At 43.1% G+C, this 17,084-nt stretch overlaps 2 protein-coding genes across 2 annotated transcripts in view; one reads left to right on the top strand and one right to left on the bottom strand.

Moving 5' to 3' along the window:
* Positions 1–394: 394 nt before the first annotated feature.
* The window catches only part of LOC109474212 (amyotrophic lateral sclerosis 2 chromosomal region candidate gene 11 protein-like), a 19,840-nt gene continuing 3,150 nt past the window's right edge, over positions 395–17,084 (bottom strand). The window contains exons 2-12 of the mRNA XM_019774466.1: positions 5,156–5,207; positions 4,711–4,856; positions 4,342–4,464; positions 3,749–3,817; positions 3,506–3,603; positions 3,042–3,133; positions 2,729–2,804; positions 2,295–2,409; positions 1,893–1,968; positions 853–931; positions 395–559 (exon numbers count right to left, since the gene is read on the bottom strand). Of these exons, the coding sequence (XP_019630025.1) occupies positions 475–559; positions 853–931; positions 1,893–1,968; positions 2,295–2,409; positions 2,729–2,804; positions 3,042–3,133; positions 3,506–3,603; positions 3,749–3,817; positions 4,342–4,464; positions 4,711–4,773 (876 nt within the window). The 5' untranslated portion in view covers positions 4,774–4,856; positions 5,156–5,207 and the 3' untranslated portion in view covers positions 395–474. The remainder of the gene's footprint in view (positions 560–852; positions 932–1,892; positions 1,969–2,294; positions 2,410–2,728; positions 2,805–3,041; positions 3,134–3,505; positions 3,604–3,748; positions 3,818–4,341; positions 4,465–4,710; positions 4,857–5,155; positions 5,208–17,084) is intronic.
* Positions 5,733–14,746, top strand: LOC109474161 (zinc finger and BTB domain-containing protein 17-like). Its single transcript, XM_019774405.1, has 2 exons — positions 5,733–5,854; positions 12,386–14,746. Exon 2 carries the CDS (start codon positions 12,409–12,411, stop codon positions 14,689–14,691), a length of 2,283 nt encoding a protein of 760 aa, XP_019629964.1. The 5' UTR covers positions 5,733–5,854; positions 12,386–12,408; the 3' UTR covers positions 14,692–14,746.

Genomic DNA, 17,084 nt, shown 5'->3' with positions numbered 1-17,084 from the left:
GGGATTAACTCCGTCAACCAGGCGTGCGTTTCTCGCAAAGTCCGCTGGATGTCGCTGCTGAATAACACAATGATGATGATCATCTTTGCGTTTACCACAGAACAGCGCACTGTTTCAAACAGTTCAACGCATTACTTAAATCTAGAGCAAAATTATGTTATAGTAACTTATACAGACAATTGGCTATTTTGGTTATGCTAAGCAATTTTCATTCAAAAGCACATTCCGAAATTCTTCATGAATACAAGCCAATATATTACGTAATACTAATAGAACAGGGCTAGTCACTACTACTACGCAGTGAAACCAACACACTGCAGCACATATAATTTGTTTATTAGAGTAATGCGAAAGTATGTAAGACATGAAAAAAAAATAGATTTGGTGTCAACTTGAAGACAAAATAAACTTGAACGAGAACGAATTCTGAACCGAACAAAGCGTATGTAAAGCGTGCACACCACCAGAGGGGCCTCAGTCGTCTGGTACTGTGACGACTGGCACATCCTGCAGCTCCATGGCCGGCTGCACTCGCCTGGACTCGCGGTCCCGGAGCAACCTGGATGAATGGTGATTTTAATAAAATTATGTGATAATTAAGTGTAATAGGTATTAAAACAGTCTATATACCATCTGAATATGGCAATAGAAAGAAGACTTTTTTAGCCACCACTACTGCAATGTGGCCTGTCAGCAAAGCTGTTGTTGCGTTCAATGGTTGTTGCTGTTGACAAACTTAGTAACCAGTCTACTACTACTACTACCACCTCTACCAGTACCACTACTACTTCTACTACTTCTACTACATGTACTACTATTACTACTAATACTACTAATACTACTACTACTAACCGTCCGACGGTGTAGCTCCAGGCTCGTCTCAGCAGTGAGAACAGAACACTGCCCTCCCCCTCCTCGCTCCCCTTATCATCTGCACAAAGGCGGGAAAATCAACCTTTTTAATTTACCTAACGTCATCAACATTCTAAACAAGCTTATGTATATCTCCGTTACGCATGAGCTGGTAGAACTATGAGCTAATTTTCTTTTTTTTAGATTTAGAAGTACCAAATTTTTACGCCTGTAAACTTTCGGCGGCCATGTTCATGATGATGATGCTGTACCTTCCATAGTTGTTCTCCTGCTGGATGAGGTACTGGAGAAAAATGTCTTGAAGCTGAATTGACTGGATTCACTTCCCTGGAGAGGAAGAAGGGGCTAGTATTACAAATATACGAACAAATGCTGAACTTAGTGTTCAAGCTGATGATTTGTACAGTTGACGAACTGAACTGAACTGAACGAACATCATAAATGAGATACCAGAAGCGTCCAGTCCTAACACAGTAAACTAAACTGACGAGTTTCTACATTGGACCAGCTGAATAGCCAGACAACGAAGTGAAGTACTTTGAATAGAAAATATGAGAACGCCAGGACAAAGAACACAGATATCAAAATAGGCACAAACTGACGAGATACATCAGCCAAAATCTGAGATTATAGGATGTCATAATGATTCGGTCGTACTTGATAAGGGATGTTTGGATTCTTGAAAATCCGTATAAACAAACAGTTATTCGGCAATCATCACCTGGGACTGTCTTTCGACTCTCCTTCGACCGGCTATACCTGTATACAAAACAACAGCGTCAAACATAATGATGCCTGAAACTAGCATAATTATATTCATCAAAAAGTGTACACAGGTGTTTTAATGGTACCGTGCACAGCGAAAATTCTGGTTTTGATAGTCCACTGGTCTGGACATGCTAGGGCCACAAATTTTGCACAGGAGGTAGATCTCTTGTGCTCGGAAAGTGACGTAAGGTTGCCTTCCCCCTTGCAGTTTGTTCTGGAACTGCAGAGGGCATTGACATTACATTGGTGACGTGACTGACCTGGAGCGGACCGGAGGAAGTCTGCCATGTCCATCACCTCAGTGGCCGCCTCAAACGACTCTTCAGCCTTAACAGACATCAAAATCAGACAAGAAACCTGAGTAAGAATCCAAACCTCGGAGAAATATCATGCAAAGTGATCACAACGGCTGTTGACAGTTCAGACATCACATTAGATAATTAAAGGAATGAATGAATGAATTTCTTTATTACAGAAAATATAAACCCAAAGACGTACGTACAGACGCACGAACATAAAAATACAAATAAACTTTTATTAAAGCCAGTTACGCTAATGTCGTGACATATTGGAGCCGCATGGGCAAATGTAGCTGTCAAATATATATACCATTCGTCGCGGATGAATTTGGCGATAATGGTGTTTTGATTTACCCAGGATTTGTTCTTGGGGTCGTCCATTTTGGGTTCGTCGATCAGATCGTGTAGAAATTTGGTCCTCTCCTTGCCACTCGGCAACTTGGACAGCTGTTTTGTCAACTTCGCAAGTCTGTGGGTACATGCAAAAAAACTAAATATGGTTTCATTGATGAGGGTTTTTTTTTCTTTACATTCAGGATAATGTATAAATGCGTATCTTAATTTATCAACAAGCGCGCTCCTAATGATCCTACAGGTATTATATTGATATCGGTCATTTTATGTTGAGCGCTGACACCGCTCTACACCAAAAATCTTCTTTTACTTCCCACGTATATCCTTTAAACATAGCAATTTGAGATGGAACGAGGAATGAATGAACCTCTAAATGTTGCCTAAGTCTCAGACAGACAGACGGACGGACGGACGGACGGACGGACTTTCCTCACCTGCGTCGACCCTTGATCGCCGCCAGGGCTGTGGTTGGTTCGGGATACTCCTGCTCTATCAAACTGTGACACGAACCTGTTGAGGATGGAATCGACGTCACTGATTGGCTCTTGGAGAACCAATGAGACAACTCCATTTACCTTATTGCCTTGATATCATCTATATCGTTGAAAGGCCAATACTAAGACCCTTTCTCTTACAATGGGCCTTTAATGCCCCTACCTCTAGCTTTTTTGTTGTTGTTGTTGTGCCACTCCTATTTGATAGGTTCAAAAAGTGACGCAAAATAACAATTTCGGCAAATTTCGGAACCTTTTGGCAAATCTCGGCCGTTTCCGATGTCCACGGTGGTCGGGAAGGGGATGAAAGATGGAGGGCCTATCGGAAGACTCGACAGAAGCTCACTGGAAAATATACAGAAAAAAATAACATCTGAATTAGACGGAGTCCAATTCCCATCACAAAGAATAAAACTTAGCCACAGTTTAAATCGTTTGTGAAGAATCTACTGTTTCTATGTCTAATGACGCCATGTTACGCATTAAATGTAGTTTATAGTTTAGGGCGTCCCCCGTCTCTATTCAGGGATGGTTGTAGGATATCACTTCTTTTATTCTCCTTGGGTAAGTCCAATTCTTTGTGTTGGCCTTGACAGTTGAAGATCGTTCTTCTCAATTGCTTCTAGTAGTAGAATTTTACAACAGGTTAATTTTCAAGCTAAGAAAAAGAACAAATGCTGTTGACGAAGTATATCCGTAAGGTGAGACGGTCCCTACCAGTGGCCATGTTTGCTGATGCGCTGTTCAGGTGGAGACAAGCGACAGAACATGGAGTGGTTCAAAATCTCCTTCACTTCCTGGTCGTACTGTTCCAACTGCAGGTTCGGAAATAGTCGCAAGGAGACGTGTCAAATGCGTATGGTTTTTGTGAAATCATGTCCTTCGGGCATGTCCTTCGGGCATGATTTTGCAAATAAATATTAAAAAAGAAATACATATTAAAGTTTGTTTGAACATTACCTGGTGCGACTGGCCGTACCCAAATATTCCATAAACAAAGCAGATCTCCACTTCGAGTTCACCGACAACCTGCGAGAAGGAATGTGGTACAAAATTAGTACTGGAATATAAATTAAAGAGAAAAAAGAAAAAAAACACTTTAAATGGAGATTGCTTCGTGAAACATATACATGTATAGCAAACATGAATGTGTGGTTTCAATGGCGGCCGCAAATCCTGACTTAACAAAGTCAACAAAAATATACGTCAGATATGAGACTTTCAAGAACGAAAATGGTGGTTTACCTGGTGTTTCCAGAGCAAGTGGACCTCCTCACTCATAAGCATTTTCTGGAACGTAAGAAGGGACACAGACGTTCGCCATGAATCAAATTTCATAAACAGCTAGCCATAAACAGTTATCTAGACTATGTAACGATATAAGCACTGCTCAAAACGCATAAAACACGCCAAAAATAAGCCGAATTCTAAACCTCTACTATTTTTTTTAATCTAACTTTTCGACCTTACTAAGACACAAAGGAAACACGTGAAAGACGGAAAGGGGATATGTCAAGCTACCCACGACAGGTTACTGTCCAAGTGCTCGTTACCTTGACGATATCGAACAGATGCAGGGTTGCCGTGCCAACTGCCGTGGGCTCAGGCTGGGAGCCGTCCCACGAAAACGCCCGGATACACAACTTGTTCTGGGCGTGGTCTCTCTCTCGATGGAGCTGCGAGAAAAAAAAAGGAAGTTAAAGAAAAAACGCCACTCTATTCTCTGTCGATTGGGCTTTGGGAAATATTTGAAGATAAAATTAGCTACCATTTATGATTTTTTTTAATTATTGACATTTACCATGCACATTTTGTGAACAGCTCAGAGACTGGACTGTAAGGTTTGAACCGTACTCTTTTCCAACAATAAGAGCGGTGCTGTCATGTGAGACGTGATTATAAGGAAAGTTGAACAAACAAACCTCTATAGGAAAGTGCTTGAGGTCGTCGAAAACGATGACGTCTTGGTTCTTGCCGTCCGGCATCTTGGCGACCTTGCTGTACTTGGTGGTCTCTCCGACCTTGATGCTGACGTAAACCCCGCTCTTCTTGGGGTTCGGATAGAACACTGGAGAAACGTATGTCAAGGTCATCTCCAGGAGGCGTTCAGTAGTATTTATCTATTTGTTTATTTAGGAAGATTCACCACATTTGTGGAAGGATTGACATAACAGGTGATTATCACCTCTTCAAGATGTCAACCCTGAGACCAGACTGTACGGTATTGCCTAGGAAACCATCATAACTATTCAAGTCGGGAGGTTGTATTTCATACTCTGTTGTTGTTATATGTTTTGGAAAGAACTTGGTTTTGCGGCCTCTCGTTGCAATTCTTGTTGCTTTGTTATTTGGCAGTGATAAGGATACGGTGTCTTGCGATTTTCTTGCAGGTCTTCAAGTGGATACCCAGGAGACCACTCTGAAACAAAAAGAAAGAAAATTTGTGCGGGGTTACTTGAGGAAGACGTCCAAAACGCTGTTTCAGGGGGAAAAGTATAACAATGCGAGATGTCCATTGTTGCGCTCGAGCACCTTCTAGCGGTTTTATAGTGAATTACAGGCACTGGTCCCTTTCCCATAGTGGAGGAATTTACTAGATTAACATAACACTGTAGATTATATCTGCATGTGACTCTGAGCTCCAATTTGTCTACATATTTTCCAATTTGTATTATATTGCCGAAAGGCCAAAGTCCAGACTCAACCATGTTCTCCTTAGGGGTGAATTCTTCCATCATAGCAACTTCAAGTTCCCGAGAAAAATGAGGAATATGAAGCAAACTCCATCCGCCAGATTGACTTACATGGGATACATTAAAATGTAAATCAATGTGTTGTTCTTCTGATCATCTGGCGGCCGATTTTTATAAAGGTTCACCCCCACTAATTGACAAATGTGGAACCGTCCCAGACAAACACTTCCGGTAAGAGAAGAACGGGGAAAAGTGGACCAAAGTGGACCGGAGGAGCCGAGGCAGCCGGTCGCACGCGAGCTGCCCTCCAGCTATATACCGCAGCCGCACCGCTAGTGACTCACAGAGATAGACCGTCTCCATTCACTCATAGGTAAGTACGTTGTAGAAATTTGTTAGAGAAAATTTGCGGCTTTGCATCCTTCTTGCCCGGGGGTATAAAGAATTTAGAAGGCATGCATGTGCGTACAGCGCAACTCTCTTCAGAATCAGTCTATTCTAAAATCATCATTAATATACTGCAGTAGATTTGGTCGAATAGACTGGGTTATTTGGTTATTTTCACTCGAACTGCATAAGGCTAGCTAACTCCTCTACATGGCGAAATCTACCATTTTCCAGTAAACTTATAATTGGATCTTATTGGAGTCTGGTGAGACTCGTGCACGCAGCGGCACGAAGTTTCGTAAATCCAGAAGTAAGGGACGATGCATTTCATCAGTGTGGCCGCGCGAAAATGGTTGCCATCTTTCCTTTTCTTGTAAATCAATACTTTCGTATCAATAGATTATGTTTTTAAAAGGTAAAAGTAAAAACCATCTACACTTCATTATTTTTTATTCTTCGCATGGAGCTATAGAGAGTTCTTCGTCTACCTTGCGTAACAGAAGTATTTGTCCTGGAAATTAGCTGGCTTCCTAGAACCTCTACACCGACTTCTCCCAAATTCGTTTCCTCGCTAATTTAGCTGAGATTGCAGAGTTCCAGACTGGCGTGCGGATAGTTGGAATATCGGGGAGTCCTTTGATTCCTTTGTGTCTGGCGGGTTCATCCAGGTCTGTGTTTGTGTGTGTTTGTGTTGTATGCAAAGTTTAATTTGTGAAGCTATCGCACCCGGGTGCGAACACAATTTTATGTATAGAGATGTGCGTTTTCTCGATCTCTCAAGTTACGAAACTGGTTAGCATGCCATCACGCGATTGTATAACGCTGAGCCTTGGCTGAACAAAGTACATGGTCTGAATTTTGACTCTAGCTCTGAGAGCTCGCCGGCGGTTTCTGGTGTTCAGGAAATCATTGTTTGTTTGTGTAGATCTGCCGAAACGCGAGCCCCATTGACCGGAAAGAAGTGAAGAACCTCTACCATTTACTGAAGGTTGACTGACTTTTGGTGATACCCAAAAGCGTAGAGGCTGGCAGAGTAGCTTTCTCCAAAATTTTCGTCGAAAACGGATTTCTATCGTCCAAAATGGCGAAAAAATGGTGATCGTTTAGGCCAGGCCTTGGTTTTAGCATGGAGGTAAACTCCATGGTTTTAGCCCTAATTTGCGGACGATAAAAAAACGAACAATCCCCACGGCTTAGCAGTAGGGCGATAAACAAAGGATATTGTTGTCTCTGTGTACTCTGGCATTACGTCAATCAACTTGATACATGCCATATGCGAGACGCTCTGAAACTTCTAGAAAACGTTTTAAAAATCCGTGTAAGAGCAGAATTGGTACATATTTAGATGTGAAGATTCTAAAATATATATATTTTTTTTGCCAAAGCTTCATTGGAAAGATTGTTCTCTTCCAAGAATTATAGGAGGAAATGCTGGCGCATGTTTCTGTTTCAAATTAGCCACGGTTCCCGTGCGTTTTGTGGGCACAAGCTCATTTTGATACCGGATAAACTTGCCGGGTGCGGAAACCTAAACCATGTGCCTCCGGTCCCGAGCGACTTGGCCCTCAGTCACGGGCTTGGAGGTGTGAAATTATGATTGCAAAAAGTAGAAATACAAGAGGAATTTTATCTCCAAGCAGATCCTACGGTGACAAGGCAATATCCAGTCGGCCAAACGGTGACTGCTTGGCCTAAAATGGACTGTTGTCAAATTGCACATAGGATTAAAAGATACATTTGTATGCTGTTTGTTTTTGCGGATTTTGGATGTTTAATAAAACACTCATTGGGAAAACAAGGAGCTTATACAGAGCTTATAGTTCCTTGATCCTACTCCTAGGACATGCATAATTTATGCTTCGCTGAACTTTAAATTTTCCCTCCCTGTATCTGCTTGAAAACTGCAAACTAGCCGCGTTCTTATGACACCAGACTCGCATCTCGTGCAAGAAGTACCTGTGGGGAAACCAAGGAGTTTGGAACCGAACGACAAACATCTCAGAAATGTCGGCACGCCGCCTCGCGCGGTTTTCTGACAAATGGACGCTCCCCAGGGTACTTGTAGTTCCAAGTACATGGGAATGGAACATACCAATACAGATTGTGGGGAGGTTGTTACATGACACATAAAAAAGTGCAGGTTCATAGTACAACTACCTTGAATGAGCCAAATAGAAGTAGAATTCAAACATTTTAAAAAGAAGCCTCCTTAACATTACCAGGAAAACTAAAGAAGATATATCATATACATATCATATCAAACATTGAGTTAGCCAAATGAAAGTTTATGATAATGAACTCACCAAGAAAACCCTAGCACTAGCAGAGAAATAACAAAAAGATTGCAGCCAGTGCAAAATGTTTTGAAGCAAAAAGCAATTTTTTTCCAACTCTTTGCCAGAGAAACATTATGCATTCTTCTGCCTTTGTCTCTCCTTGGTGTTTGAAAGTTGGTCTCTCTGGGGTGCAGTCCTTATTTTCATTCCCTGGTATTTGAAGGTTATTATAAAACACAAAAGGCTCTGTAACCTTCCCCATGCTGAGGTAGCCTTGAGCAGGAAATATGTGTTTTGGTTACTGGGAGAGGGTTAAAACTCCATGATCTACAATCCAGTGGCACAGAAAAACAGGAAGTGGCTGTAACATGAGGAACAACTCTGGGTTTCCTCCAGGTTTCCCTGTAAATATTTTGATGTTTCAACCAAACAGTCAGTGCTCTGTCCTAGATGCTGATGAACTGAAGAGTGATGGATGTCACTCGAAACAACTGAAAGCATTCTCCTTATTTTATCCTACAGAACTTAGTAGAGTTTGAATATTGCTGATGAGTGTATTGTTCTGAATAAAACTGTGAGAAATTCAGAAAAGTTTTCCTTCATTGCAGCTAATCTCCAAGCAGATCCTAGGGTGGCAAAAGAGAGTATCCATTGGCCGGAGAGGGTCCAATACGCCACCCTGGCCAATGGATACTGTCATTTGCCACCCAAGGATCTACTTGGAGATTATATTGCAGCCTCCTCAGGCCCAAATGTCTAGACAGAACGCCAGAATTTTTCACCTTCCTGATATTAATCTTGCCCTTCCCTTGTACACATTGATACTAGTATCTAACAGGCAACAAAGTGTTGACAGCCAAGTCCTCTCCAGTATCTACTACATGTATCTGCGGTATGTACATGTATTTGTTCCCAACAATCTTAGCCTGGATGCCAGAATGTTTCCAGGGACTACACATTCCAGCTCCTCCAAGCTCCAGGGCCAACATGCTCTCAAGGAAATTTTACCATGCTTGCTAACTTGGTATCCAATGCAATTTCAGGGCGGCAAAATTAATACTAGTATTCTGGATGAGGAAATCTGTATGATATTGACATTTACAGCACATTTTTGCCATCATTTCAAACTTTTGAAATAGCCCCAAAACAAGCTACATGAGGAGTCCCTTTAATTTGATAGGTACCACCCATAAATACCTATGATACAAAAAAAGCAGCCGTTTTACATCAGCAACATTGCATTTTTGACTCGCAGATACATGTACATGTATCAATATGCTGTAACAAGCTGGGCCCCCTTGGAAAACAGCCACTGTAGGCTGAATGGGGTCACCCAGCCATCTTGACTTGAGATTAATAAACAAATGGATAGAGACATCATAGGGTTGATTGCAGTAAATTAACTTTGAAAATCCAGTTTTGACGTATATTTCTTCGTCCAGAAAGGGATTGGTATTGCCAAGTGGGTCTGACATCCAGGCTAGTACAATGTTTGGAATGGGGTTAGGTGTTTTGTGCTGTGTAAGGGATATGTGAGCACAAGGTCAGTGGTGGGAGATGTGGTGCTGACTCTGGCTCTAACCCCACCAGGTAAAATAAACAACGTCAGGCCTGAGGATTTGCAGCCTTCTGTCTTATGTATACAAGGGACTGTCCATTGATGGTGGTGACAGTCAGCATGTATACTGGGGACTGTCCATTAATACAGTTTGTTGGGTGCACGAAAATAATGTCACTAGGTTGGAATTGGTAGAACATACATGTAGCATATCAGGATTTTCTTCCACACAACCTGGGATTCTTCCCACCTTGCTTACATTTCAATGTCTGTCAGACACCTTCCTCAGGACTTCTGAGGTTTGGGAATATGTTCTCACCCGCAAAAGTACCACCTATGGCAGCTACATAAAGATATGGTGACGAGAAGCAGAATTTGAGTATGCCATGAATAGACTAAAAAGGCTCTGCCTCAAACAAAGACTTACTGTATCTCCAAGTACAGTAGATGAATCAGTCTTTTTTTTCCTCACTCTTTTGCGACCTTTTTGATAAAAGGAAGAAGCCACAGGTCCTTAGACCACAATGGAGCAACTGATGATAAAATAACTAATGAAATCCTATCTGATCCTCAGCAGCAGTTCAGTGGTGTAAGTTACTTCATAACTCAAACCAGACACAAAGATTTGTGGTACTAATTTGGTTATACTGGTCAGGACAAATTAGGCATCTGTTTCTGGACTTGGTTTTTTATCTCTTTGACCTTCATTGGCAGACATCTATTAAAGGTGTTCCAAATATAAAAGTAAAATACGACACGAGAAACGATATGGAACAGCTTTTGATAACTGGAGACCACCTCCATGTGTATAGCTCCCGTCTTCGCTATATGTGACATCTGTAAGAAATAAATTTTCTTATAGAATCGAATTTGGTGTCAGTACTGAACCATCTGTGTCAAGTTAGGCACCACAATAATTGATTCACACTACAATAGTCTACTAGACTAATTACAATGTATGCTGGCTAAAAGATAGTAAAATTTGACCAACCAGGGAGATGCTATGGATGATTAGTCACCATAACTTTTACTTTTTTTAGTAACATTGGAAGGGAGAAATGCAACCCCTTATCCCTGGCTAACTCTCTTGGCCAATTCTTCATTTTTTTCTCAAATTCTACCAACTCAACCCTAAAGCCTAGTTTGTGTAATGCAAACTCTGCTGTCTGAGGCTTTAGTGGCCCCTCCCCGCAGAGCGGCTGGATGTTGGGTGGGCAGCGAAACCGTAAAGCGATTTTTAATCAGGCTACCTAAAGCCTGTTGGAGGCTATTTGGTTCAGGAACAAGAAGGAATCTCTCCACTTGACGTCTGTCAGAGAGTTTGCCCAGAGGGAAAAGAGATATTGGGGTCAGTGTCTAAACACTGGATTATGGGGCCACAAGTTTTACTGGAAGGTTTCCCATAAACAGTGGGTCAGGGATTGGGGCATCACTAAAATTCTTCCTGGTCATGCATTTATCACTGTAAACCTAGAGGAAAAAGACATAGGGGTGAGGGGTTGTCATGCATGTATCATGATAAACCTAGAGGTAAGGGCATGGGGTGAGATGTTGCCATGCATGTGTCACTGTAAACCTAGAGGATAAAGATATAATGTGAGGGGTTGTCATGCATATATCACCGTAAACCTAGACTAGAGGGTAAGGGTACAATGGTGAGGGTACATGAAGTAATGATGAATGTATCTGCCTTAAGTTTGTACAATTTTCAGGAGAACGTTCATGTACATGTCATGTAACATTGAATATTGTAAGAGTGGGTGGTAGAGTTCTGGATTCAAGAATCATACATGTTACTGATACTGTTAGCACAGACCCAGCTAGGCTCTAGAAGAAAGCATATTGGATCAACCTTCTATCCCCCACCCCCATTAAAGCTGACTGGGCATGTATCAAATTGAAGCTAATGAAGTTGTAGCTAGGTTACCATTCCCATTTTCTCCCTGGGAAAGAGTTACTGATTAGGGATACCACTGACTGAGAAGATAGGGATGGATTCCAGGCTAACTGACTGGGTCCTGCCAGATTTCACAGTGATCTGATCGGGATGTTGTGTGAAGTTCTGTTTAGACTGCAGTTTATTTAGTAACAGCTGGACCAGAAAATGAGTGGTCGTTCTTTATACTGTAAAAGAAACACATGTTTGGAAGCAAAGATAATAGACCCTAGCCTTGGTGCCATTCTCCATAGTTTCTGCGGACTCCCTAATTAAGTGGTAGCCAATGACAGTAGGGAGCCATGATAACTACGGAGTCCGAGGATGGCACCCAGGCTAGTTACACAATCCCAGGCAACTTTCCTGTTGCTTGGCCTAAGGATTTCCTCAGTCGCAGGCCACCACATTTCTGTCACAAATAGAATTCTGGGCTGATCTTTGGGGTACCACCCAGAAAGTAAAAGACTTGTGATGCAAATGTACTAATGTGGGACAGTATGTGTCAATATCAAACAGCTTGCCTTATTCAGAATATTTCCAGTTTTGCCCCTCTGAAATTGCACTGGATGGCAGTGGATGCCTTTAAAATTTCCTTTCCATTTCTGCCACAGGTTGTCCTTAGTCCAAGGCCACCATGGCACTCCCACCTGGTTATGCCGACATCATAAAATGTGCTAGTGCGGGGCAGTATGTGTCAATATTTTACAGATTGCCTTTTATAAAATTTCCTGTCTATTTCTGCCACAGGTTGACCCAAGCCCCAGGCCACCATGGCGCTCCCACCAGGCTACGCCGACAGCGTACACGAGTATCCGAACCACGCCGATCAGCTCCTTCAGCACCTCCACGACCTGCGGAAGGACAGTCGCCTACACGACGTCATCCTCAAGCTCGCAGACGGCGAGTGGCGAGCGCACAAGTGCGTCCTGTCCGCCTTTTCCGGGTTCTTCCGCTCCCTGTTTGTCACTTCAGGAAGCCGTGAGAGGGAGGTGAAGCTTAAGACTGTGACGTGTAAAGGGATTGGCCCCCTACTGGAGTACATGTACACGGGAAAGCTGGAGCTGGTAGAAGAAAACGTTATGGAGGTGTTCTGTACAGCCGGCTATCTGCAGGTCTTCAATGTCCTCAGCGACATCTCAAAGTTTCTCAGCAACACCACGCTTTCTACACAACAGGGAAGACAAGGTAGTGACCTGACGTGCAGCTTAGCATGTGACAGCATGGAGCAGGAGGAAATGTACAACCAGCAAAGTGTGTGCGATCCGGCAAGCTTACAACAAGAACTGCGCTCGCAGTCTCCCGATTCAGGCACACAGTCAGGGGAAGAGTTTAGAGTGGATGAGGAAATGGTGACATCGCTCTCAGGAAACAATTTTGACATTCTGGCTGCTCAGATGAGTCAAATGACAGCCGATGCCTTTGCTCAGGTATTGTCGTTGGACCTTGCGTTTAACACTAACGGGGAAAACTCAACGCTGGTCAATCCAGAAGTTATCACGGACGCCAACGGTTTGCCCTCTATGGTTGTTCTAGACCAGGGGAAGGTTGAACAGGTCCATGTAGAGCAGTCTGGTCTAGCAATGCAAGTAAATGACATTTCTGTGGAAGGAGAAGCTAGTATGGAAGAGACACAAGGCAGTGCTAGTGATACTCACCAGCAGTTGGATGTCCTAAGCACACAGGACAGCCCTCAACCTTCAGTAGAGGGGACTTCCCATGCTTCTGTGGTGGATTGTCCTGTTCAGCAGAAAGACATCATGCTGCAAGAAGCAGCAGAAAAGGTCAGCTCTTCAGTACACCCGTCGGACATTACAACAGCTGATGAGGTAGAGCTTCGTGCGAGGACCCCTATCTCAGATGTTGGTACTGCAGGAGATGTAGACTCCTTTTCCTCAGAAGGAAAGGAAGAAGGTGGAACTGCAGCTGGGAATGAAATGCCTGCGAATTTGGATGAGGAAGAGGCTTCTTCTCCCCAGTCTGTACCAAAGGAAGGAGAAGTTGAAAACCAGGCAAAGTTCCAGAATGTTACAGAACAGTCCGCAGATGTAGATAAGGATGGTTCACCAATGCCAATGCAGGCTGGGGATGTACAGAGTGAACCCAAAACACTTGAAACTGACGACAAGAATGAGACTACAGTAGCACCACAAACCGATAAGAATGAGACTACAGTAGCACCACAAACTGATGGGACGAAGAATGTGAGGCAAAAGAGAAAAGCTGTCAGAAAAAGCAATAATGCAACAGGAAAGAGAACTCGTAAAACAACGAGCGAGTCTCACGTGTGCTCTGTATGTGATGAAGTCTTCCAAAGTAGCAAAAAACTGCAGACGCATGTGGCAAAGGATCATGGCACACAAACCCAGCAAGACAGTGACAGGTCAGAAGCAGTGCAGACTGGAGAAGGGTCCAGTAAACCGGGAATAAAGCAGTGGACTGTTCAGGACGGTTCTGTGGTTGCTGGTACAAACGAACTGACAGTGCTGCCAGAGAACATCCAGGCAAAGGAAGGGGAGCCGACACAAAAGGGTCCAGCAAAGAACAACAATGTAGCAGCAGGGAAGCGACGAAGGAAACTTATGAACGACCCTTACAAGTGCAACATCTGCGGCGAAGAGTTACAGAGCTGCGGGAAACTGCGAACACACCTGGCCAACCACGAGGGGGGAAAGAAGCACGAATGTCCGGTCTGTTCCGCAAAGTTTGGCTACTCGAACCATCTCGCAGACCACATGCGTATCCACACCGGCGAGAGGCCGTACAAGTGTACGCACTGTGACGCGAACTTCAAGCAGAAGTCGACGCTGATACGCCACACAAGGAGACACACAGGTCAGATGCCGTACCGCTGCGCAGTCTGCAATCTTGGTTTCCACGACACGACGCACCTCAAACTTCACCAGAAGACTCACACCAAAGTTCGTAAGGAAACGGTAGATGAGTTCACAGTTACAGTGCTCGCAGAAGGCTCGACGATCGATGCAAGTTGCTTATTGACGGAAGGATCTATTGATGCAAGTTGCTTCGAATTGACTGATGTTCTAAGTTGCTAACACACTCGCAATAACAAGAAGAACATGCATGGGAGAAATCTTGTCAAGAAAATATCATGTATGGGTTAATGACACAGTCCATATACAAGTAAGCGATTTTGTTCCATTAAATCATGAGATACTGACGGACCAAATCATACACATGAACATGTAAATATAACATGGTCAATTGTTCCAGTTTCAAGGCTTTAAAGTTGCAGAGATGCATAACTCTATGCAGTGTACAAAATACTTTTTTGAACCAGGTTGCTCAGTGGGCAACCTACAGCAAAAATTAGGTTGCCCATAAGAATTTTAGGTTGCCCCACCTACAAGTTAGTACTTTCCTCAAATTAAGTAATGTTACATAACCTTGACAATTTTTCTAACAGCCTTTAGTAACTTAACTGTTACTAGTAATAGCCATTAATACCTAAAATTAAAAAGCATCTGCCGGATACAGTGGTGCAAGCCTAGTGGGCATGATTTCGTGGGGGGGGGGGATTCTTAAGTAGCACACTGGGCTACCTGGGTTCAAAAGTCGGTTGCCCCAAGTAAGTAAAATTTAGTTGGCTGGGGCAACTGGGCAACCAGGTATTTTGCACGCTGTCTATGCCACATTCAAATTGTAAATATGACTTTTGACCACATGTTTTGATTGGCACTACTGAGTTGAAGCTAATCAACTCTATCCACCCCTTATTGACAGACTGACAAGTAAGTTATTTGTTCAAGTCCAAGCCGGTGATGCCCTTGTTTGACCTCTCTGTTTTGACTCCAAAGGCCCTAAATGTTTATACTATAAACTCGGTAATGACAGGAAATGTGAAAAACAAGTTTACCATACCAGTAAGGACCTGCGTTTGCCAACTCTGTACCCGTCAAAAGTTTTAACGGTCAGCTGGTAGCTTGCTGGAATGGGCATGCTCAACAAAGGCCCCATAGGTGTGTGAAGTTTTGCTTCATTGGACTGGGATTTTTCAAAGGATGCACTTTTCTTCAAGAAATTCTTCAAGTTGCTTCAGTACCTAAGAATTCTCTTTATTACACTAGTATGCAATCCCATGGTTTAGACACAAAAAATTCGAAGATTCGAGAAATATAGATGATTTGGAAACTTTGGACCCAGGCTAATTTCTTTGTAAGCTCACAGCCTTGAAGTTGTATTCAGGGAATGTTAGGGCTTAACCACAAAGTTGACACTAGCTAATATATCAGAAGGACATAGCTGAATCCCAGCCCAGTATGTGCCAACTGTGGAAACCTTATCAGCAAAACTATTCCTACACGAAATGTGTCATTCGGTAACTAGGTGAGGGGTTAGGGGGGGGCTTGACTGTGGGGTTTGACCCCCCGAATGTCGCTTTGACAGGTGTTTATCCCGCTTTGATGGATGGTTTTGGCACCTACCAACCGTGTTTAGGTTGTTAGGTGTTGTATGTGCATTGTCTCCCCTCCCCAAAGGTTACCCGTCACGGATTACATTGACCGATGCAGAAACAACTGACAAGCTATGCATCCCAGCTGTGCCTTTAAGATTATTCGGAAAGTAGCAAGACAACTTGCGGTCAACTTGAAGATTTTTTGTGCATAGCTACAGAGACCTTGTGTCAATCACGTAAAACATCTGTTTTTCTTTCTGTCTTAATCAACAATTTGGGGATGAATATGGCCTTGCCTGGCTCGAAGGGTTTAGGTAAATTGTGTATCGACCACTACCTCATGGGTCCCTCATATGGTCGTAGCATAGCAGGTCTGGAAAAGTCTATTGTATATAGTTCCTATTATCGTGTACATAGCCGAATGCCTCAACTTTGTTGAGACGATGCGAAGTACTTGATTGTAGTGTAGACAAATGTGTATGGAACGGGAAGATGATAGACTAGAGGCCAAGTTTATATATAAACCGTATCTGTGGCATCAGAATCAATCGCAATGTAGAATTCTGTAAAAAAAAATACCAGTAATAAAGAAAGTAGAATGACAAACGTTTCTACCGTTTTATCTCTTGGTTTTATCGATTCGTTGTAAGCCTTATCCAAGCCAAGTCGTGTGCGCCGCTAACACTAGTAACAGGCAAACAGTTATCTACACGTCAATCTGGCATTTCCTGAAAGTTTCCTGGTAAGCGACTTGCCTTTTTCGTGGGACACAGGCCCCTATTGTGGCCTGTTGCGGAACATCTCTCACCAAACACAGAATAGAAAGGCACTTTAAACTCTGCAGTCACCCTAGGCTGTTTGTGGCAGCCCTGAATTATCTTGTAAATCTTCCCGAGCCCTTGTACCCCGCTCGCAGGAAAACATTTATCTACCGAGCCCATCTGTAGCCTGGTTACCAAACCTATTATAGCTCCCGAGTCCTACATCCTCTCCGCAAATAGCCTGGTTACCAAACCTATTATAGCTCCCGAG

The sequence above is a fragment of the Branchiostoma belcheri genome, unplaced genomic scaffold (assembly GCF_001625305.1).
Source record: "Branchiostoma belcheri isolate BF01 breed outbred unplaced genomic scaffold, Haploidv18h27 scaffold30, whole genome shotgun sequence".
NCBI classification, from domain to species: domain Eukaryota; kingdom Metazoa; phylum Chordata; class Leptocardii; order Amphioxiformes; family Branchiostomatidae; genus Branchiostoma; species Branchiostoma belcheri.
Note: the sequence above shows the minus strand (reverse complement) of the source record. Positions and strands in the feature narration are given on the sequence as shown.